Raw genomic sequence first — 25,276 nt, forward strand, 5'->3', positions numbered from 1 at the left:
AAACTGTTATTTCTTTTTGTTTTGTTTGGAGAAACGGGGGGGAAATTTGGAGAAGCGGCACAAATTCTCCGGAGAGGAAGGCGTCACACTCATCGTGTGGCCCCTACACTGATCGTGTGGCCCCCCCTAGCGGTTGTGGCCCTAAACAACAGCATAGAGTGCTTATGCTACGGGCCGGCCCCGCACACACGCAAAAACATAGCTCAAGCTTTCCTGTTCGGAAGGATGGAGTTGTTTAAGTCTCTTTGTGGGGGTGTGCAGGTGTGTCAGTGGGAAGAGATCGTGCTCTGGTTGTTCTCAGCCACTGGGGAAAGGAGCGGCCATGATTATTGACACACTGGGACTGTTTTTCCACATACAGTGTTTCAAGGTACTGTACACCAGCAGCACACACGGACACAACACACACACACCTTCTGTAGTCAAAGTGAAACACGAGAGTGGTTCTCTCATACACGAATGACATAATGAATCGTTAAAGATGGACGGAAAAATACAAACTCCATTCCCGATCACAGCAAACGTGTACAAAACAACAGATGCAAATGAATAATATTTTCTTGCATTTCATTCAGTACTTTACTTATTAACGCCAATTCATTTTCCCTCAGTGTTCACTTTGCAGCGGGACGCTGGGTGACACCAGCACAGGGACTGATGTCAGGATTAGAAACGGACTCCTGAGCTGTCATGAGTGCTACATCGCATCTCGTGGTGAGGCACGCACACTTTCACACACCTTCATGCCTATAATGCTTAAACCACAGGAATATGCATTATAATCGATATAATCTTTGATCTGTGTATTTGCAGGTGGAGGCCAGCCGACTACACTATGATAAGCAATAGTCGGAAGAAGCCACAAATCACCGTTGTAATTTAAAGTACATCATCTGGAATCCTGTATCCCCATTCGTCTGACGTTTCCCGGAACATCGCCGGAATCCTTCCTTGCTCTGACTTAAAATGCACAACAGCTTTTGCCGATGTTATCTAAAAGTAGAACAGCCCCATCCCGTTTAGGTGTTGCAGACAGCTCTTGGAAACATTGTAGCCCACGGTGGATGCAGGAATCTGGGTCGTTAGGTCCTCGCACATTGGGACGGAAAGCACAGTCACTGACACAAATAAGGACCATATGTTTAACCACACGCTGAAAAAACTAAACCCTTCATATCTCTAATGGACTGATTCCTAAATCGATACAGTACGTCTGAAAAGGGACTCCTCCAACCTTCATTGCCACTAATAATGTGACACCAGTCTTTGAGTGTACAGCAAACTGGTTTGGGTTGGATAACTATGTAACTTGACCATTTCTAATGCCTTACTTGTATCTTCTAATTCATTTTAGGGTTTTTGTGTTTTTACCGCTTTGCATGAATGATGAAACATACATATATATACACCGATCAGCCACAACATTAAAACCACTGACAGGTGAAGTGAATAACTTTGATCATCTCGTTTCAGTGGCACCTGTCAAGGGGTGGGATATATTAGGCAGCAAGTGAACAGTCAGTTGTTGAAGTTGATGTGTTGGAAGCAGGGAAAATGGGCAAGCGTAAGGATCTGAGCGACTCTGACAAGAGCAAAATTGTGATGGCTAGACGACTGGGTCAGAGCATCTCCAAAACAGCAGGTCTTGTGGGGTGTTCCTGGTATGCAGTGGTTAGTACCTACCAAAAGTGGTACAAGGAAGGACGACCGGTGAGCAGGCGACAGGGTCATGGGCGCCCAAGGCACATTGATGCACATGGGGAGCGAAGTCCAGCCCGTCTGGTCCGATTCCCCAGAAGAGCTACTGTAACGCAAATTGCTGAAAAAGTCAATGCTGCTATGATAGAAAGGTGTCAGAACACACAGTGCATCACTGCTTGCTGTGTGTGGGGCTGTGTAGCCGCAGATTGGGCAGAGTGCCCATGCTGACCCCTGTCCACTGCCGAAAGCGTCTGCAATGGGCACGTGAGCGTGTGGATGGTTGGGGTTTGGGTCCGATTCGATCTAACATCTGTGGGATGTGCTGGAACAACAAGCCTGATCCATGGAGGCCCCACCTCACAACTTCCAGGACTTAAAGGATCTGCTGCTAACGTCTTGGTGCCAGATACCACAGGACACCTTCAGAGGTCTTCTGGAGTCCATGCCACGACGGGTCAGAACTATTTCGGCGGCACGAGGGGGAGCTACACAATATTAGTGATTATTAGTGGTGGTTTCAATGTTGTGGCTTATATCACTACCTTCATATAATTCATTTTAAAACAGAATGCATGTTTGCAGCCATACACATACATATTGTTATTAGATTTTTTTCCCCCATCATCCTCCCTGATCTTTCAGATAATGGTTATTTTGGTAGCGTGATTGCATCAGACTCAGTGCCTTAAGTTACGAATATGAGAGATTGCACATGATGGAGAGTACTTCCTACTTACGCAGACCCCAGGGAAAAAGGTACATTGTATGCATATTTAATATATTGTACTGTATGTATGTAGAAACATGCTGTCTTGACTTGAAGCACAGTTCCATACCAGCAAAAAAATTTAAATATTTCCCAATCCCTTAACCTTGAGCTAAACCAATGAGAAAAAATACTTGCTGCTTCCCAACCACCTCCCATCGATGTTTCAGTTTGATATTTCATATATTCCCTGAATCTCAGCATCACACATGTTGCCTCCCCAGAACTCGTATTGAACTTCTCTCCGCTCCTCCCTCTTCTTGTGTCATTGCCTTTTCCTGGAACAGAATTTAACAAACAAAAGTGAAGACCGTGAACTATAGCTTTGCTCATCAGTGTTGACAATGTCTTTACCACACAGAGGAATGAAGTGCTGGCTTCCTTGTCTTTTATAGCAAGTGTATGTTTGCAAATAAAATCATTAAAAATTCAAATTGCTTGCTCTTTGTCGTTCCATTTTTAAGGGATTTGCTCTTGGTGCCGAGATCGTTAAGAATGTGTTCTGAGAAAATAAATATAACAATATCTGCTTTTGAAGGGGGATCCCTCGCTGCTAGCTTTTCTGTTTCACTCCAATATACAATTTTTTTTTTATTTTAAACAAGGCACAGAAATGTCAGAAACTTTAGTAGACAGAAGTCTGCAGTCCCCACATGCTTCAAACAAGCCACTATTGTCCCCGTACCAAAGAAACCTTCCAGTTCCTGCTTGAATGACTACCGCCCAGTAGCGCTGACCTCCATCACCATGAAGTGCTTCGAGCGACTAGTCAGAAACCACATCTGCTCCACCCTCCCTGACACCTTGCACCCCTTCAATTTGCATACCGTCCCAACAAATCTACGAACGACACCATCGCCCTGACAGCACACACCAACCTCTCCCACCTGGAGAGATGAGAGGATGCTGTTTGTAGATGACAGCTCAGCCTTCAACATTATTGTGCCCGCTAACGCTAAGCTCGTTCCCAAGCTCAGGATCCTGGGTTTAAACTTGGCACCTGGATCCTGGACTTCCTGATGGGCAGACCCCAGGTGGTGAGAATGGGTACCCTCACCTCCTCTGCACTGACCCTTAGCACCGGAGCCCCTCAGGGCTGCGTACTCAGTGCCCTCCTGAACGCCCTGCTCACGCATGACTGTGTGGCCACGCACAGCTCCAACGTCTTCCTTAAGTTTGCAGACGACAACCACCATCCAGGGTCTCATCTCCAACAATGATGAGACTGCAGAGATCAACACCGGTTGTTGTCCTGGCAACATGGCGCCAGGACAACAACCTCTCTCGCTCGCAATGTCTGCAAGACTACGGAGGCGATCCTGGACTTCAGGAAGTAGCAGGGGAGGGGTCATGCCCCCATACACGGTGATGGAGCTGAAGTGGAGAAAGTCTCCTGCTTCAGGTTCCTCGTGTGTTCATCGAGGAGGACCTCATCAGGTCGAGGCAAGCGGACTCGTCGCTAAAAACTGCCCCAAAAGCGCTTATACTTCCTGAGGAGAGGCAAGAAGTTTGGCCTGTCCGCCAAAACCTCTCACCAACTTCTACAGGTGCACCATTGAGAGCATCCTCTCTGGCTGCATTACCGCCTGGTACGGCAGCTGCCAATCTCAAGGCAATCCAGAGGGTGGTGAAGTCAGCGGAGTGCATTATAAAGAGTGAAAATCATAAAACACTACAGCCACTCGGGCTATGGACTGTTCACGTCGCTGTTGCCGTTGACGTTACCGGAGCATTCGGGCAGACTCACAAACAGCTTTTATACCCAGGCCATCAGGCTTCTTAACCGACGATACTGAGCTACTGATTGTATTGATGACACATGGACAATTCTACATATGCTCTGTTGTACATTTAATGGAAATTTCCTAATTAAATGTACATCGACACACCTCCACTTTATATTATAATGTTTAATATTTCTACTTTTATTGTACAGTCATACTCTCCCTCAGTCTACAACCATCAGGATACATATTATATATTTTCCATTTTCCCATTCCCTGGAACTGCTGTTTCAAATGGATTCAGTTTAAAATTAAAATGCTGGGATAAGAAAAGCAAATACTGTAAGATGTAAATGAATAAACAAATAGTGCTATTTACACAAATAAAGCTTCTTAATGAAATGAATAAATGTAATTTTGAGCTTGAGCGTTAGGAATTTAAAAAGTAGGCATACTCAGCCCAAATTTGTCCTTCTTTTTTTTTTTTAAATCAACAACATTATACCATGACAAAAGAGGCATTGGTATATGAAAATACAAGTACTCCTCACTTAATGATGAGTTCTGTTCCTAGGACCAGGTCGTTAAGGGAATTGGTCGATAAGTGAGGACTCTGAGTAAGGGCGCGTGGCCATTACAAACGCTAGCGTAGTGAATACTGACAGACTGCAGGAACGAGACTGAGAACAGTGATGAGATGAGATGTATACAGTATATATATATATAGTACATATATAGTATATATAGTGTATATATACTATATAGTGTATATAGTATTTATAGTAAATATAGTATATATATAGTGTATATAGTGTATATAGTATATATAGTATATATATAGTGTATATAATGTAGTGTATATATATTGTATATAGTACATATATTATACTGTATATAGTGTATATAGTGTCGTGTATATAGTATATATAATGTATATAGTATATATAGTATATATTGTGTATATAGTGTAGTGTATATAGTATATATAGTGTATATAGTGTATATAGTGTATATAGTATATATAGTATGTATAGTATGTATAGTATATATAGTTTTTATAGTGTATACAGCAGGGGTGGCCAACCAGTCAGAGACTAAGAGCCACTTTTTTTACTGTGTTACTGCAAAGAGCCACATCATACACATGGGCACACATGAACATCACCCCATCCCTTCCTCACACACACACACACACACACACACAGACCTCTGCTCAGCCAGATTTATTGTAAATGTCACACACCAACATGATAATGACAGAAATTGACTCCTAGCCCCCGCGACCCGACTAAGGATAATCGGTTGAAGATGGATGGATGGATGGAGTACTTAGACCACAGGCCAGTTATTTTCAACAATTAACATTGTGTGCACTGTCTCACACACACAAACTCTCAGTTCAACCAAGTCCACAAACAAAAATATAACATTGTGTGCACTGTCTCGCACACACAAACTCTCAGTTCAAAAAGTACTGTTGTTTATTTATTCATAGAGGGAGGAATTGGACTTCGGGTTTAATGATAAGGATGTATTTTTTTCATGTTGGGTCAATTTATTCAATAGTGTCCCTTAAACCCTAACCTTTCAGAATCAGTTTTGGCTCTTGCCTACCATACACGATCTGATGCTTTGGCCATCCACATATACCTGGGACTAGGTGTTCCGGAGTCCTGGCCACATTTTTGAAAAAAAAAAAAGTAAGTACTGTAAGTACTGAAAGTACTGCGTTTCCGCGGTATACCTCTCAGTTCAACCAAGTCCACAAACAAAAATATAATAATTAACAATAGCGTTTTTCTCTTACTATGCATGTTGCTTAGTGGGACTTCTGGCATTCCTTGTCTTGAACAATGCTCTTCAAATGTGGCTTGAATTCCGTTGTTGCCACTCGAAGCAATTCTTTCACATGGGTGTCATTGACAGTATCTTAAGCGCAGCCCGTTTGACATTGGGGCATTTTTCCATTGGCACACTTCTCCAGAACTCAATGGTCCCTTCCCTTAAAGCAGCTTTCAGTCGGTCCTCCTCCTGCAGCTCGCGGGTCGCGACACACACACACACACACACACACACACACACACACACACACACACACACACACACACCCCTCCAGCCTTCACAGTTCTCCATCGGAGATGTTCGATACGCAACGCAATTCACCGGCCGATCCATCTTATATGTTGACTACTAACCATGTCAATAGTGTTGAAAATAAACTTCCAAATGTTTTTGAATCTTATTTGGTGTTTTATTAGTCCTAATGCCGCGTTAGACGCGTTCCAGGCGACTGGAACGCGTCTATACGTTGACTTTGTATGGAGGCGCGCCGCCCCGGCGCTTTTGGTGTAAACGCGGCATTAGGACTAATAAAACAGGCGTTAATGGGACATGACTCCTGCTGCTGTTCGCTTTGAGTAAATGAGGAAGTGATCCGCGGTGGAAAACGAGTGATATATCATAGCGATTTTATAATCACAATAGGGAATGAATGGCTGCGCTTTGTTTTCTTCTGAGTTTTTGACGCTTGTCATGTGAAAGAGCCGCATGAAACCAGCCAAAGAGCCGCATGAGGCTCGCGAGCCGCGGGTTGGCCAGGCCTGGTATACAGTATATAAAGGGTGAAACGCCGTGGTATTGTACAATTGTACAATACCCACTTCAGAGTGGGTATTGTACAATTGTACAGAGACCAGCGTCAGAGAGCTGGTGGTAAGTCTGAACGGTGGTTAAACAGGTAGGTCGTTAAGTATTCATTATACCTACTAAACATTTACAGGGAAACAATCTCGGTCCGATCAGTTACACATGCCAGTAGGGACATTGACAGTTACTTTAGCAATTCTGAACCTATGTCACTGTCATTTTTACTTGAAATTCCATCCCACATGAAATCAACCACCTGCAGCCTTGATATTATCCCCACCACATTGCTTACAGAGGTAACTGACACAATTTGACCCAGTATATGATGTATTAAAAATGGCTCACTGGAGAAAGGCATTTTTCCTTCTGTTTTTAAACATGCTGTGATCCACCCTCTTTTAAAGAAACTAAACTTTGATCCCTCTGTTTGAATCTATTTTAGGAACATTTCTAAACTTCCATCTCTTTCAAAGGTTTAGGAGAAGGGGGTATCAACCCAGCTTTTAGCTTGGATGTGTCGTAATAACATCTTTGGCAAATTCCAGTCTGGTTTAAGAGCTTCACATAGCACAGAAACTGCCCTCCTCAAGGTAACCAAGGATATTCTTTTAGCAGCTGACAGGGATGAAGGTGCTTTGACACTGTAGATAGCGTCGTTTTAATTGACCTTCTTAACGCCTGGGTTGGTGTCAAGGACACTGCACTTGGCTGGGTTGATTCCTACCTTTTAGAAAGAACCTTCGCGGTCTCCATAGGAAACAACTCATCCTCTACAGCTCAAATGACCTGTGGTGTACCGCAAGGTTCTATTTTAGGTCCAATTCTGTTTTCAATCTGTTCGCTGCCTCTTGGCCAAATTATCCAAAGACGCAACGTCTGTTTTCGTTGCTATGCAGACGACACACAGATATACCTTCCTCTGAGACCTGGTGACCCAAACCGCCTCGCTGCTGTGGCAGATTGTCTCAATGATATCAACCGTTGGATGGCACCGAATTTTCTTCGGCTCAATAATTCAAAACCAGAAATCATATTGTTCACTCCCCCCAATTCTGCCAGTCAAATTACAAGTGACCTTGGTACTCCACAGTCCAGACTTAAAACTAAAGGTGACCGCACCTCCTCTGTCGGGGCCCCGCGACTTTGGAACCCCTTGCCTGAGGGGATTCAGCGGCAGAGTCAGTGACTTCTTTTAAGCCACCTCTCAAAACCCATTTTTTGTGGATCGGCTTTTATGTGATGTCGCCCCCTTTCGTTATCTGTTTTATTTTCTATTTCTTCTTCTTATTTATTTCTTTATTTCATTAATTAATTAACTTTTCTTGTCTCTTTTTCAGCTTTTTCAATTTAATGAATTCATTTAATTCCTGTTTATTAATGTTCCTTTGCCTTTTTTAATGTGTGATCTGAACACTCTGCCCTTATTTCATCTGCCAAAGCTCTTTGTAATCTCTGTTTGGTGCTATATAAATACAACTATAATTATTATTATTATTCATATTATTATTATTATTATTGTTGTTGTTGTTGTTGTCATTGTTATTATCATTGTTGTTGTTATTATTCAATTCAAGATTCAAGAGGTTTATTCGTCACATACATATACATACTTTCATACATATATGCAGTGAAATGTAATTAAAATAAATGTTATATCAATGACTGCATCGCGGTGGTATGAGGTAACTGCCGATGCTTTTTTGGCGAACATTATGATAAAAAAATGGGAAAAAAAATACTAAAAAGTGCAAGAGTCGACCGGAGCGCCGGCGCAGGCGACCGCAAGGGGCGGCGCCACTATCGCCACCACTATTATTATTATTATTATTATTATTATTGTTGTTGTTATTATAACTTGAAAATGCGCCATTTTTTAGTTTTAATTCAGCCTCGTGAATTGTATAATTTTTCTGTTTTTGCTTTTGACAGACAACAGCTCTTGTTCCCGATTCTGGACAGGCGACGACCAGCGATTGATGACGTGGGCGGAAGTTTTGGCAACTGTCAGGCCCCGTCACGTGTCCGCGCGCCGATCCAAACCGAAACCGTTCGTTCGCTCGGGGTGGAAATGGAGGCTCGGTCGCTCTGCGTGGGCGCCTGAGACGTGGTTCCGCGAATATCAACTCCCCCGCGATAGCTCACGGCATGGAGCCCAAGGGAGAACCGCTGTACGCCGTAGGTACCGCCAACGGAGTTCCATTTGCCGGTGCTGTGTGGGCGGTTAGCTGCGTACGTGTGGGTTAGCAGAGCCACTGCGGCGCTAGTAGAACAACAAACAGTGACTTCACCATGAGCAGCCCTCAGCGTGTCTCCTGGCTTGTTGTTACTCTTGGAAAGTATTTGTTATGCTGCCACTCCAAATGGGATTTGAGACCCTGGAAATAAATAAATAACAAATATATATATATATATGTATATATATATATATATATATATATAAAATAAACGTTTCCTCGACACCACCACACATATACTCAAGTTGTCTGCAGGTCCTTAAAACGTCTTCAAATGTCTGAAATGAATTTCAATTGTACAAATATAAGGCCTTTGCGGTTAGTGAATGGGCTTAAAGTTCATGAGGTCTTTATTTTAACGTAAACATTTTGTCCGATTTCATTTATCCATATAGTTATTTATCTCAAACTTAGTTGATCTGCATCAGGGTCAACATTTCCTTAAAGTGATATCTTATATAGTACTTACCTTAACGCTTAACTCCCTGAGGCTCGCGGACTATGACACGGAGCTACTTAATTCGTTTCTCATTTCAATTTGCTAATTTTCTTTTTGCCAGGCCAGTTCCTCTGTGGATATCAACAGGAGCGTCGAAGAGGACCCCCTGGTTGACGGACCCCTGATCTCCCCTGACGCGCTCCACTCGGCCATCAGGAGAGAATTTCAGCCCTTACCGACACCCTACCATGCCGTCCTGCTGTCTTTCCTTCATGTATGTCTAATACACACACACACACACACACACACGCACACACAAACACATTGTGGTATACACCAGATTACACATCACTTCCTCCTGTTTTTCAGGTTGTGTATGTGGTGTTGTCGGTGTGTGTGGCGGTGTTATGCGTGTTGAAATACGGCAGAGAGCAAGAGTGCGTCAGCCTCCTGGTGAGCGTGACGGGGTTGAATGCCGTTGTGTTTGGGAAGGTGGGCTTGTGGTTGCTTGTGCAGTTGTTTGTCATGGGTGTGCGTCATTATCACAATCGGGCAAGAAGCAGAGGATACCTCCGCTTCTACAGAAACACCAGGAATCTAAAGCACCTGCCTCTCATCATATACTCCACAGGTATAGGACTTTGATATTGATACTGTTCTAATTGCAGTTCCGTTGTTTTCAGTCGACTATATACAAGCGCAGCTGAAGTTGCAATACCTTCTTCTGCCACAAGATGGCAGACATGTTGCATTAATGCTGAGGTTTTTGTGTGGTTGTCTCTTTTTTGTTTTTTAGGAAATGCATTGTTATTAGTGGTTTTGTCTGCTGGACTGTCGGAGTCTGTGCTTGTCTACATGGTGATCGGCATCCTGGGATTAGAACTTTTGGTGGCGTTACCATGCCTGTTCGTCTACACAGGTAACATATTGGCTGCTAAATTTATTTCATGCTTGTTCATTGAAGTATACACATTTTTTAATGTCTTGCTGGCAGAATTCTCTTCATGAAGAAGGCCAAATCAAACTGCACAGGATTTTTTTTGTTCACAACATTGCAGTTAACAATTTCCACACCATTGACAAATGCCTTGGGTTTTCACTGTAGTCCTAAAGGGGTGGTGAGGCTTTGTTACATTTAAAATTAAGTGTCATTTTGTGCTCTATAGTTATGTCATTCAACATGTGGTTCAGTCAATCCACAGCGAGATTTAATTGCAAGGTAGCTGCTATTGACAGCGGTGATCTATTGACAAGACGCGCCCTCTAAATTACATACTACAGATACAACCCCCCACTCTTCATCCCGAAACATTCGCATCACAATGTGCCACAGCCCTGCCCTTTTCAGATGCGACACAATAACAATGAACCACACACAATCTCTCTCTCTCTCTCTCTCTCTCTCTCTCTCTCTCTCTCTCTCCACTCATTACCCTTTCTCTCTGCCCCATCACCTCCACAAGCACACGCTATGTTTTCCACATGCTCAAGGTTGTCAGTTTAGGCAATGATTCAGGCGATATCCTGTTACCTGCCCCCCAAATTCAAACATGCATGGATATGCATGTTTGAACTTGTATATGCTTACTCCGAGAGTATGCATAAGTAAAGTTGAATGACGTTACTTTTATTTTGCGTTTCTGCGATATTAAGTCTCAAAGATTTGCCCAAGTTAACCATAAGAAAACCCCTGTTAAAGAGGCTGTATGAGAGGATATAGATATTAAAGGCAGTTTATTGAAAGGAAATCCATATTAAAGGTGTGTTTGGGAACTGAAGGGCACAGATTGGGCTTGAGATACCAGAGGCGAGGAGAGGAGATAAGAGGCATTAGTCTTTAGCTTAGCCAAGGGGTAGCCCTCAACCCACTCCACCCAAACACAGTGACACACACACACACACACGCACACACACTCATGCATTGTCCTCTTGTTTACAGTCAGGGTGACTCGGAGTGTGAGGGGGATTTGTGTGTCCATTGCATTCCACGTCAGATCTGAGCGGTCAGCCCCGACCCCCCCCCAAAGCGATGCCTTGCAACCCAAAAACCTTTTTTTTTGCAAAGCAGACATTCACACATAGTCACACATAGTGAGACGCACACACCAACATCAATTCAGCGTTCAAGTGGCATCGGTCTGGCAAATCAGAGCAGATGAAACCATCTCTTTTTAGGAGGGTGAGGCAGACTTAATGGAATGCCTGCAGCTACTGGGTTTGATAGAGGAAGGCCTCGTTCAGGTTCTTCTCTTTGAAGTGTGTGTGTGTGTGTGTGTGTGTGTGTGTGTGTGTGTGTGTGTGTGTGTGTGTGTGTGTGTGCGTGTGCGCCTGTCTTTGAGGTTTTCTGTATGTATCTGCCTTCCTCATTATAACATGAATACACTGTCCTCTATAGGTCTGCATGCTCCTTACACATCAAAGCTACGCCTTGGCCTTCAAAGACCTAACTTAGAATACATCCCTCCTCTACTTGGGTATAACTTTGTGTAGACACTGCAGGGTAGAGGACACACACACACACACACACACACATCATCCCCTGTGCCCCTGTAATGCCAACCCAGTGAGTTGCAAGTGATCCAGACCAAAGTTCCTGTTGTTGCTGAGAAGTGACAAGATCAGGGCAGTTCAAGTCACTGATCTGCCAGTAATACATACGAAGCGATGCAAGATTTATCAGAATTCTGAGACACATTAACATGCTATCGAACTTTGATAAAATATTATTTGATCAACGATGATTTTTTCAAGTGCTCTGCTGAATTTAGAAAAGAGGACCTGCTTCAGACCTTCAAAACAGTTTTCTTTGAGGTAACGTCGCAGGAGTGCACAGTAATCAACACAAAGGGCACAGAACAACTTCAGCTTCCTCTGGTGTTAATATTTTATGTTTCTCATCAATTGTCTCTTTCTGGTTTTCTAAGGCCACAGCAGCTCCTTAGTGTGATGCGCTGGCTATGAAAAACTAGATGTCTCTTCCCTGCTATCGTCCTTATTCCATTCCGACTTGACTGGAAGTGGTTTATCGTCACAGTATGTCTGTGACTATGAGCTGTTAGCACGTCAGGTGCAGCACTTGGTTACCACCTGGAAATGTGTCCTTAGTGTAGACTGATTGAAGTGGCTCAGATCTGAGAGCATGACATTACATGACACGATACTTAGCGCTCTGTCCCACTGTGCTGGAGTGTCTCTCTAACAGGAAGGTGTCATGCGTCACCTCGGTCCAACGGCAGCTTAGGCTCCCTATCCTCCCAACCTGCACTGTCTCTTTCTCCTCTTCGCCGACTCTCTCTGTCTCTCTCTCTCGCTCTTTGCCCCCTGCTGTAACACGGTGCGCTCCGCAGACTGCGTTCTTACCCACAACCCATCACTTTGACCTCACACTTCTTCCTCTTCTTGATTTTAGCCGTGGGAGGCGCGGAAACTTTTTTCTTTTTGGGGTCAGACTCCTGCTTTGTACCAAGACAAATTCCTCGTATGGGAAAATGTACCTGGCCGGTGAGATCCTGGTTAATATTACCTGTATGATGGTAACTATGAACGATTATTACTATTTAAGGGGAAATATATATTTTCCGCAAGGCAAGATTTCCTCAATTTGTGTTGCAAATGTTTGAAAAATAACAGTAATTCCCACTGTCTTTTGGTGTGTGTGTGTGTGTGTGTGTGTGTGTGTGTGTGTGTGTGTGTGTGTGTGTGTGTGTGTGTGTGTGTGTGTGTGTGTGTGTGTGTGTGTGTGTGTGTGTGTGTGTGTGTGTGTGTGTGTGTGTGTGTGTGGGTCATGTGTAAAACATGAAGATCCTACATGCAGCCAAAATCTAATACTGCAGAGTTTAATTTTGTTTTGAAAAGCACTTGTGTTTATTATACATAAAGCAGCACTATGTAACTTTATGGATTTGGCGCCTGTACAGTTTCTGAGTGCAATTGCACTTTTTACAGCACTGTCGTAAAACTCGGTCCAGTGTTTGTAAATAATTTATTTTACCGGACAAATTTGAATCTTATCGGTCACGTCTATATTACAAATGCAAATATAATGTACATCTAGGTTACAGCGCCCTAGGACCTTGCACGGACCTCGCCGCTTCAGGGAGCACTCAGTCCACAGCTCCCCTGAAGCCTCTCTCCCTTGCGGCTCTAGGGAAGCCATGGGGAGGGAGGGCACTGGGATCGGCCGCCTGCTCTCGGTGTAGGTACCAGGTGTGCTCGGCCCGACAGATCGGAGCCAGAGGGTGGAACAAACCCCATGGCGCAATGAAAGTGAGGGCCCACTGAGGTGCGGGGAGGTGGAGTGGCTGCATTTTGAATGGCATTAGTACCCAATATTTTTACCGTCATGGATATCATTTATCGGGGGTTTTTTAATTGTTTTACCAGGCAAAAAAAACAAAACGGTAATTTTCCAGAGCCAAACATCAGGGGAGGTAGAGCTGTGAAGCGTAACACACTTTCCTCGCGGTTTCGTACCCAAACACAGAAATAACATAATGCAAGAACCAGCGTTTGTGGGTGGCTGGGAATGAAACAGGTGCCATTCTCCATATTTCAAGTCAGTGTACCATTCAAATTATTTGAAAGCTGTTATTTAAAGGTAAAAAGGTTACATAGTGTTACTTTAATACTTATTTATTATACATAATATACTTATTCCACTTGTGATCATTACACAAATGTGTTATAATCCTGCGTTTTATATTTTAAATTGGCCAATTTACTTTTCCAGCTCTAAAACAACTCCATCCAATTAAGTGAATCATCCGTCTTTCCAACCACAACTGTTTCTGCTATTCCTGGAATGTTTCTTTCTCTTTCTCACATACTTGCCTGCTAATACAGTATTTACACACAGACAGATTGGGGGGCTCATTATGCAGGAATTTGCAGTATTTGTCTTTGTGGATGCTGAAGTGAAGCAGCAAAGTTAAGATGGCACTCTTTAGAACCTCCCTGTCAATTTCCTCTGGCTAATGACACTCAGCCTTATCAATACCAGGTCAGCTCCTCCCTTTAACCCTACTACACACACACACACACACACACCATAGCCTTATCTAGATTAAAATAGTGCTACCATCCTGGATCATTTCTGGGCTCCTATTACAGCTGCTGTATACCACGTGCACACACTGACACTCAGACACACACACACACACACACACACACACACACAGCCGCTATCTCCGCCCCTTGTGTAAAGGTGTGTGTTAAGGGTGTGAGAATTAGAGGTTTGAGTGCAGGATATGACAGCCCATAAGGAGTAAGTGCAGGATGTGACCGCCTGTGTGTGTGTGTGTGTGTGTTTAGAAGAAGGAGGCAGGGAAAACCAAACCACTGTGTGTTTTACTCACCTGAGTCATTAGCATAGATTGGGCAGATATCATCTCCCAAGTCAAAACAATGCCGTGAGGGTGATGAGCGGTGATGCAGATCAATTATTAAGCGCTGAACGCCACAGGAACGATGTCGTCGAGAGACTGGGAATGAATATACATGAGAAACTGTTCCTAAATCGGTATAGATGGTTTATTTAAGGCCTATGTTACTGGATTATTGACTCACTGTGTGACCCACAAAACCAAAACAATACATTAAACATGGGTATCCAATACCTTCGTATTTAACTGTGTAAGAATCCTGTGTGATGCATGCGTTGCGGTTGTGTTTGGCCTCCAGTCAGGGTGATGCGGTTCAACAGGGAGCGAGCCGCCCCGGACGTGAGCCACGAGGAGCAGCTGCTCTCCTACAGCAACACCACCGTAGCAACAGAGACCGGCTTCAGGTGAATAGCTCGGCAATCAGCCTGCGCTAAGAACAAACGCACTAAACAAACACACGCACAGTAAAATGCAGTATCTTCACGTGCGCTGTGGCTGTTGGGTGTTGCAGGGAGAGCTCCAGCCTGGAAGAGCTCGTGGAGAAGCAGGCCGACCTCATCGAGTACCTGAAGCAGCACAACACGGTGCTGAGTAAGCGGCTGCTCAACCTCACCGCCCAGCACTGACCAGAGGGCCTCCGCTGCAACCACTACAGCCACCGGGAAAGAGCCTGAACATTCAAAACAGACGGCAAGGGAAAAAAGACGAGGAGGGGGGGTTATGGAGTTGAAAGGAGAGGATTTAGGAGGAGGGAAAAAAACTAAAAGCAATGGATCAGAGCCTGAAGTTATCAGTTGTTTGCCAAGTGACGAGAGCCCTCTAAATATGCAGGCTCACTTCCGTGCATGTTCGCACGCGCACACGTTTACATGGGGGCGCGGGTCTGAGCAGTGATGTCCTCGGAAACAAAGTGGGGAGGGGGGAAGGTGGAGCAGGGTAGAAAGGCGAGCGGAGGAAAAGAGGAGAGAAGCCATGGGTCACAGATCAGAGGGGAGGGGTTTTATTACGGTGTTACGACCCCGAGTGACCTGTGTCCGTGTGCGCTGGAGAGGCTGTGAAAGAGCGGCAGAAAGGCCAACGTTGTTTTAGAGCTCATCTGTGTCGGGCAGGACGGGGGGACAAAGCTGAAGCAGATGCACCGAAAAAGCTCGGATCTGCAGAAGAAGAAAGACACACAGAGACACGGCATAATGTTTTAACTAACTGTTCGTGCTGTTTGACTTGGGGGTTCTGTGACTTTCTGGGAAACGTGTGAATGTGAACCATTAAATGTTATCTGGTGACAGTTTTCTTTCCTTTTTTTTTTTTTTTTAAACTATAGATGCTGTTCAACACTCTGCGCACTTTTGGTCAGCTCTGAATAAATCTTGAATATTATTATGCTTTGTTTTATTTATTCTTGGGTTTTATTAAAACTATTGCACGGCCTGGGGTACGCTGCAATGGCGTGTACCGAAGGGATGTCTAACTCAACAAACGTGCATGAAATTATTCAGTCTTTTGATTTCAAAATTCAAATGCAGCCTTCAGGAGATGTTGAGGCTGCTCGGGGCTCCCGGTATCAGCCCTTATTGTTACTCCTTTTGTGTTTTGGGGTCCTTAGATTCACAGGGAGTCTAGTGTTTACGACTCGTTCCTCATGTGGCTTCTGCTCAGCGCCCAGGGCATTCCATGTGCCTGTGCTTCACCTAAATATCGATGCGGCTGCACCCTGGGGCTAAACGTAAGTAGTTGAAAAAGCAACTTGTACTATAAGTTAGCAAACAAGTCACTTCCGTTATTCATAAACTTAACTGCAACACAGTCTTATTCAATTCAGTTCCAAACACAAAATACATTATACACAACTTTATTAAAAAGTTATACATTTGAAGTGCATACATGCATAATAAACACTTTGTAGGAATACTATGTAGACATGGTTGTTCACAGATCGTCGTAGCCGAAGTGACTGTACCATTTTGATTTCAGATCTCGGGCTTGGAGGTAGGCCCTTCGTATGATGTAAAGAATGTCGGTCTTTCAATCAGCCTCTTGACTATTTACAGCTCCATTTGTGGTGACGTCACAGGTTCAGTCGTCCGAATATTCAGAGAAATGGTGCTTAGAAATATAATTGGATATAAATGTTGCTTAATAGAGAGCCTGTCATTATAATTTTGCATATCTGAAGTCAGCCACATATAATATACACAAAAGTCCCATGAATATAAAAGAGACGATTTATCGTTCTCCCAACAAAATGCACGGATGTACAGCTTCACAGGACAGTCTTTCGCTGGCATGTTCACAAAGGGCGTCCCGTGTTCTACCCTTTCTGGGGGTCTGCTGACGTCCATCCGTGATGTTCGGATACGCTGCGTTTTAATAACCTCGTGTGTTTCAACCTGTAATAGAAAAAAGGTTTTAAAACATTGATAAGAAAAATGCAGAGCAAGTCAACCATGTTTTCAATTAAATATCTACTTTCTGCTTTCTGCACAGGTGTGTGTGTGTGTGTGTGGGGGGGGGGGGGGGTGCAATCTCAAAAGAGATGACCATCCAAATCACACAAAAGTCAGAAAAACCCTCTCGGCTCGAACTCACTCATTAACATTAACCTTTTTATTTTTTTTTTTTTTTTCTAAAACGGAGGCAGCCGGTCTCACACACAGTGGCGGTAGTAAAGTCCTCTTCATCATTAGTAAGATTTATGCTTTGGCCTTTTTCTCCCGCACTCCTGTTGGGTGCTTAAACACAACTCTGGCACTAATCACACACACTCTCTTAAACAGCCACCTGCCAGCAGCTCTTCGTCCAATATATCACCAATACTCGGACAGCTTATGACCTCTTCTCTTGCGGACACGTCTGGATGCATGCGCGCAGGCTGGATGGATTTTTGACCTGTGACCCTATAATAAAAAGCCGCCTTACCTCAAGGAAAGGGTACTCTGGAGTGGAGCGGCATGCAGCGTCTGTGCGAGCAGTAGTGTCTGTGATATTTCCTCCTGATGTTTAGGAAATCTGAAGGGGGGGGGGGAGAAAGGAAAAATACATGCTTAATTGTCAGGTTGATGTTCGTTCGATGCCGGGGGGTTCCAGAAACTGGGCCCCGCGGCCCCCTAGGGGTCCTTGGGGGAATTGCAGGGGGAGCGCAGAAATTGTATTTATATTCAAGACTCATGATTCAGGAGGTTATTTGTCACATGTGGTTTTATGTGTTGTTGTTTTACGCTTTACACCTTTCTGTTAAATATTATTTATCATTTATGGATTTTTTTTTTCCTCACAAAATGTGCATACTCGATCAAGGTTTAAGTGAAGTTAAGCCTTTAGCTGTTTAGGCATATAATTTATATAACTCTTATATATGTTTTTGGGGTGTGTGTGTGTGTGTGTGTGTGTGTGTGTGTGTGTGTGGTGGGGGGTGCTCAGCTAGAGATTAGTCTGCCCGGGGGTCCTTGCCATAAAAAGTTTCCTTTTTTTCTTTGTTCCGTACGATCCAATTGGGCGATGGAGGAGCTCCTCCTGACAAACAAGGAAGCACGGGCCCACCAAATCATTATTTTAAATGTCCCTAATAAATCCACTATTGACTCCCACGGTTCACACGTGGGGAGCTGAGCACAGGAAGAGATAAACCACCGGATGACTTTATGGCTCCCTCTTCTTCTCCCCCCCCCCCACCGCATGCCTCCCACCCAAACAGCCTGGAGGCGGCTGCTCGGAGGCAGCAGCTTGGGCTTCATGTCATGTTAATGCGGCTCACACATTTGCATTGACTTTTACACCCGGGAGCCACAATGGGGCTCCGCGGCGCCGTGCGGCGGACAATGGACTTGCGCTGCTCGATCCCCGGTCAACGTGTTGCCCCCTCCACCACGAGACCGGGACCAGACCGCGTGGTATCACCGACAAAACAAAACAAAAACAAAAAAAAAAGCCGCCTCCGCTCCGTTCATGTGTGTGGGTTGCGTCGCACCTTGCACCGCTGGCGTGCAGAGCGTGTTTTCCTGCAGGTGCGGAGTTTGGTGGTTGTGTCATTGCATAACGTTCTCACCGTGGTGCAGTGGTTCTCAAAGCTTGAAGGCGTGCACCACCCCGTTTGGAAAAGTTTTCTATGTTCATGTATTTTGGTTGAGGCTTTAGGCTACAATGGAGGGCGGGCTCACTAATAACTTCAAACAGTTGCTTCAATTCATGAAATCTGTATCTTTTAGGTTTTCTCAATTTGGAACTGAGAGATGAAAGTGTACATTTTACGCTAGGAAACCCCAAAAAATACATACAGGTTAACAGATTAAAGCTTTTTTTTTTTTTTTAAGTAGATCCAATGACTCTGCAATCCCATTTTTTTTTTCTTGTGTGTTATTGGACTTGCAAACGCCTCAAATGATTCCACGTGTAAAGGAGGGAGTCACTTTGCCGAGGAAACTCCGGGGACTTCTTGCATCTTATGTTTCCGCCACCCCCCCCCAGATTCCAAAGAGACTGCAGCCATGCTGTGATGCCTCCGCCTCACAGACAGCGAGCCTGCCAGTGTTCAAATCGGAGTTTTGGGAATAAAACGCTGTGTATTTATCACGTGCACCTTCTTACCTTGTCTTACAGATGATGCTGATGCCAGGACAGCGATGAGCAGCAGCAGCAGGTACAGCAGGTTGAAGGTCCTCATGGTCGCGTCGGCGCTCGGCGGGCGGCTTGCGTGGTCAGTTGACGTCCACCTTTGAATTTCCGCTCGGCTTGGAGGAATCTGTCCCTCTGCGGCCGCGGATGCCTTCAGCCGCTGTGGACGCTCTGGACCCACGCCCTGACCTCGTCTCCGCTTGGTTCGGTGTCTTCGCCTCAGTTCACCGCTCGTGCGCTTCCCTCTCTTTCCGTCTCAGTCTGTGAACTGTGGGAGACTCGAGCGCGCCCCGGGTCCTCTGTTCTCTGCTGCAGACAATAAGTGTGTCCCACGAGGGAGGAATGTGTGTGTGTGTGTGTGTGTGTGTGTGTGGCGAGAGTGTGTGTCCAGTGTGATTGTCTCTGTGAGTAAGAGCAAAGTGACAAAGCACTCGGTCCCCTCACCCTCTTTATACAGCCTTTTTAGAGGGAGGGGGCTGAGTGGCCCCCTCACAGCTATCACCTCAGCCCCCAACCCCCCCAGCACACACACACACACACACACACACACGCACGCACGCACGCACGCACGCACACACACACACACACACACACACACACACGCAAACTCGCAAACATGTAATCACATACTTTTGCATTGCACATATTGACCCCACATGTAGAGGGTAATTCAAGTGAGAGGTATCCCCTTCATGCCTGCCTACCCTCTACAGCCTCTACACCCTCTACAGCCTCTACACCCTCTAGAGCCTCTACACCCTCTACAACCTCTACACCCTTTACAGCCTCTACACCCTCTACAGCCTATATACCCTCTAAAGCCTCTACACCCTCTACAGCCTCTACACCCTCTACACCCTCTACAGTCTATATACCCTCTACAGCCTCTATACCCTCTACAGCCTCTATACCCTCTACAGCCTATATACCCTCTACAGCCTCTACAGCCTCTATACCCTCTACAGCCTCTACAGCCTCTATACCCTCTACAGCCTCTATACCCTCTACACCCTCTACAACCTCTATACCCTCTACAGCCTCTACAGCCTCTATACCCTCTACAGCCTCTACAGCCTCTACAGCCTCTATACCCTCTACAGCCTCTATACCCTCTACACCCTCTACAGCCTCTACAGCCTCTACAGCCTCTATACCCTCTACAGCCTCTACAGCCTCTATACCCTCTACAGCCTCTATACCCTCTACAGCCTCTACAGCCTCTATACCCTCTACAGCCTCTATACCCTCTACAGCCTCTACAGCCTATATACCCTCTACAGCCATATACTTTCTACAGCCTCTATACCCTCTACAGCCTCTATACCCTCTATAGCCTCTGTACCCTCTACAACCTCTATACCCTCTATAGCCTCTGTACCCTCTACAGCCTCTATACCCTCTATACCTCGACACCCTCTACACCAGGAGTCTCAAACTACAGGGCCCACGGCCACATCCGGCCCGTGAGACAATTTAATGTGGCCCGCTACATGGTGCTAATATAATGATAAATCTGGCCTCCAAAAAATCATTTCAAATCACAATTCTTAATTAATCCACTCAAATGTACCAAATGTTCTCAAAATATAAAATAGAAATAGACCATAAGAGAGCTGTTTCCAACAGATTACGAGGCAATTTCACTAATGTGCGGGGAAAAAAACAAAACAAAAAAAACAACAGGCTGGTTTTCCCCTGAAGTTCAACACAGCCCCCTGAGAAGAAGACAACCTGACCAGTGGCCCCTGGGTCATTTGAGTTTGTGACCGCTGCTCTACACTCTCTACACCCTCCAAACACTCTCTACCGCTACACTCTCTACACCCACTATAACCTCTACAGCCTCTATACGCTCGATACCCTCTACAGCCACCCTCTGCACCCTGCATACACTCTGTACCCTCTATAACATGAGCTGTACTGCTCTATTTAGAGTATGTTTGATTGCGGGGCTATTTGATACGGAAAAAGCGACACAGAAGCAGATTTAATATGGGTTGTAGAGCAAGAAGCCAAGCAGCGGCGAGGTGAGCGGGGCGGCTCTTTCAAAGAGAGAAGGAGAGAGAGCGCTAATTGCCTTCTCCTCTGTCGGCCCCTGCCCCTGCACCGCGGGGACACACATCTGGGGTTGAGGCGGGGAGCAACTTTCTGTGCAGACGTCCGTCGCTCTGATCGTCTGTAGTCCAACGAGGCATTGAGCTAACTAACGATAGGCTGACTGTGTCTGGGCCCCTGAGAGCCACTGTCTGCGCTAGTGCGTGTGCGTGTGTGTGTGTGTGTGTGTGTGTGTGTGTGTGTGGGTGTGTGTGTGTGTATCTAAACTACTGTTTTTCATTGTAAGTTGGAAGAGAATGCCTCCAAAAAGGCAGTTCCAATTCATTCAGATAGTATATTTCCGGGGCTGTTCGCCAGATGCCCGCTCCAGAATGTTGGAAACGCAAGATCCAACGTCTTCCCCCGAAGCCATGCTCAAACGGCCGTCGGAGGCTGCAATTATATTTGGATTTCGAATTTGATACATTCGTCCGAATCGCTCAGAGGTTTTACCGGAGATTTGGAGGTGGGGAGTGCGGCGGGGAGTGCGGCGGGCAGATCGGCGCGCTGGGGGCCGCTGGGAGTTAAGCTGTCTGGAAGCCCGGGGACTTTGCAAAGTGTGGGTCTCATTAGTGTGTCTGCCTACAGCCGTCTCTGCGGACTGCGACTCTCCATTCAGCGCCGACTAATGAATTAACACATTAAGATGAAATGTCAGCCATTACATGTGAATAAGGATTAGAGAAACAGCAGGACACTAATGGAGCGGAGGGCCCGGAATGGTGGCAGAGACTTTGAACAAGCATCTGGACCGTCACCTCGCTGCTCCGCCGAGAGAGAGAGTCGCACTATTGTGGATTTTTATTGCTATATGTGTGTGTGTGTGTGTGTTTGTGGGAGTGTTTGCATGCTTCAGTGAGTGTGTATGCATGTGTGAGTTTGTCATTTCGTCCTTGAAAATGTCATGTTTATTGCTTTATGATGTTTGCGAAAATGTTGCTTGAAAAGACCGAGATTCCTCACGAGTGGCACCAGCGTTTAGACCCACACACGCGCGCGCGCGCGCGCACACACACACACACACACACACACACACACACACACACACACACACACACACACACACACACACACACACATATGATACACGCTAAATACATGTATATTTCACCAGAAACTCAGCCAAGGTATGCGGTTCGCTCCATGGAAAGCTGCAGTTTGCATATCAGCTGCCATTGTCTTTTAAAACTTTTATTTTCCCTATTTGCATATGGTAATTTCAGTCCAATTGTCATTCAGAACCACTTGGTATCCACTGACCACTAGCTGGTGCCAGATATCTCTCTCTCTCTCTCTCCCTCTCTCTCTCTCCCTCTCTCTCTCTTTGTCTTCTCTATCTTTCTCCTCCTCCCTCGAAGCGCAGACGAGTACAATAGTCCTGATATCTTCCACCGGCTCGTCTGTGGGGTTTGAGCCGAGCATGTTGTAATATTTACTCTTCCTGGGGATTATATGTCTTTACAGGGATTAACAAGCCTCCTCAAACACTCCCTACGAGAGAAACCTGCACACACACACACACACGCACACACACGCACACGCACGCACACACACACACACACACACACACACACACACACACACACACACACACACACACACACACACACACACACACACACACACACACACACGCACGCTCACAGGTCTAGTATCACCCAACATCCTGGTTGGGTCCCCTGGCAGGTACGGTGTCTGCTCTCACACAGACACTGTGTCGCAGTCTGTTCTGGAAAACCTCTGAAGTTTGCAGGTCTGAGCTGTGAAACCCTCATTTTGACCGAAACAACAGAAACACAAAACAACTTCAGGATCCCTTCCCTTTTAGTTATGTTGGTGGATCTCTATGAGGCTTTAGTGGGAAACGCGTACAGCGATGGTGAATAACTGGCCGTTTGTAATCCAGTGGAGGTCATTTTCAGGTTTTACATTTTGACCAAATCCTACATCATCTGGTTTTCGCTAATTTGCAAGATCCCTGTGTTGGGGTTTTGAGTTTCAGAATGAACTCTTGACCGTACCCGTTGGGAGAGCACGGCTCCAAATGATGTTCCGTTTGTTCATTTATTCCTTATTTGACCTGAGACAGACATCAACAGGTCTGCCCTTTCACAGAAAAGTAGGAAGACCGTCTGAATTCCCTCCCAAACCATTTTATTAAATCAGGAGGGCGGATGCAGGGGTCTGCCATGTTATCATTCGTGTTATTTAGTCGTCGTGGCTGTTAGTGTCTCTGCGATAGCTGTGATCTTTATGACTTTACGAAGGAGGAAACGTCATTCTCTCCTCCCCACTTTACACTCCTCTCTCTTCCTCTCCCATCATCTCCTGGCCAGCTTGGATAGACTGGCTGATAAGAATTTCCTCTCTGATCAGATTCTCTACAAATTCACAGTGTCTCACGGGAGCACGGGTCCTTTATGGGACAGAATTTAAAGAGTAGTATATATCGCGCAAATATATGCGTGAGTATATATGCATACACACATGTTGTTTGTTGACTCCCTGCTACCATATACAGTGGAATGTCAAAAATGTTGGCACCCCAGGTCAAAATGCATGTTAGAATGAGTGAATGGAAGATGACACTTTCTTCCCAATGTATTGCAAGACCTTTTATTTAAATTTTGTACAGTTTCTACATAATAATAAAAAAAGGGGTGAAAGGGCCCCCGTGGAAAAGTTTAGAAACCCTTTTGTATTATTGTTACAGTACTTATTATTACTTATTATTATTGTTCACCAACCAGGGGCTCTTAACGTCCAAGGACGCCTTGCCCGCTGTCAAGCATGGGGCTGTGGATCCATGAGGCTTTGGGGGTTGTGCGGCAGCTGGAGCTACAGGAAATACTGTACGGGTGGAAGGAAGAACGGATTTCATCAAATATCCAAGGATTCTAGAGAACAATGCCTGAGACTCAGTCGTGGAAGACATGGAAGTTGGAGAGAGGCTCGGGTGAAGGTTTGAGAAGGGCCATCATGGATGCCAGACTTGGATATGATTGAAAATGCAACAAGGCCAAAAAAAAAAAATTCTAAACCAGAGGCTTAGAACTGGGGCAAAATCCCAAAAGAAAAAATTGACGAGAAAGACTATTGGCTGGCTGCAGGAAGCTTTTGCAGGCTACGCACGATGACGGGGTTCCCAAACTTTTGCATGGGGCTTTTTTTTCCTTTTGTATTATTTTAAAACTGTGAGGAATGGAATTAAATGGGATAGAATTAAAAATAAAATGTAATCTTGCTTTAAATTTTGAAGGAAGGGGTCATGTGTGACCTCTACACATAGATGGGTAGCTGGGTCATCTTGTCAGTCTTTCTATGTGTTTGTGTGTGTGTGTGCGTGTGTGCGTGCGCGCGCCTGTGTGTGTGTGTGTGCCTTGCGCGCTTGTGTACAAGAGTTGATTGTGATCTGATGGGTCAGTCCATTGTGTGTGGTTAGAGACTGCTCCCGTTGTCATGCGTAAGGTCGTCAGTGTTAATGATGGCCGTGGACAGCCGGCGCTTAATGACTCTTAAGAAGCTTTATCTCAAATTGGCCACTCCAGAGCCCAAAGGAAGCATATGCACATGAACAGCGGCGCGCACTCAATACGCAGGGAGTCCATCAGCGCACATCACAGCAGCAGCGGTGTTTATCTACCCAGCGCGAGAGGAGATGTAATCTGTAAGCGGTTTATTCC

General features: G+C 45.2%; 2 protein-coding genes across 8 annotated transcripts in view; both read left to right on the forward strand.

Annotated features, from left to right (window-relative positions):
- The window catches only part of LOC307229383 (LIM and calponin homology domains-containing protein 1-like), a gene marked incomplete at its 5' end in the record, with an annotated part of 23,241 nt that extends 20,347 nt beyond the window's left edge, over positions 1 to 2,894 (forward strand). For all 7 annotated transcript variants that reach the window (XM_079999377.1, XM_079999380.1, XM_079999379.1 and 4 more), the window contains 3 exons: positions 262 to 370; positions 612 to 714; positions 814 to 2,894. In XM_079999377.1, the coding sequence (XP_079855503.1) occupies positions 262 to 370; positions 612 to 714; positions 814 to 839 (238 nt within the window). In that variant the 3' untranslated portion in view covers positions 840 to 2,894. The remainder of the gene's footprint in view (positions 1 to 261; positions 371 to 611; positions 715 to 813) is intronic.
- A 5,988-nt stretch (positions 2,895 to 8,882) lies between these two features.
- tmem192 (transmembrane protein 192) lies at positions 8,883 to 16,268 on the forward strand. Its single transcript, XM_079999782.1, has 6 exons — positions 8,883 to 9,012; positions 9,632 to 9,784; positions 9,880 to 10,141; positions 10,307 to 10,429; positions 15,190 to 15,295; positions 15,403 to 16,268. Exons 1-6 carry the CDS (start codon positions 8,983 to 8,985, stop codon positions 15,515 to 15,517), a joined length of 789 nt encoding a protein of 262 aa, XP_079855908.1. The 5' UTR covers positions 8,883 to 8,982; the 3' UTR covers positions 15,518 to 16,268.
- The last annotated feature ends 9,008 nt before the right edge of the window (positions 16,269 to 25,276 follow it).

Source organism: Zeus faber, assembly GCF_960531495.2.
Source record: "Zeus faber genome assembly, chromosome: 4".
Taxonomy (NCBI): Eukaryota; Metazoa; Chordata; class Actinopteri; order Zeiformes; family Zeidae; genus Zeus; species Zeus faber.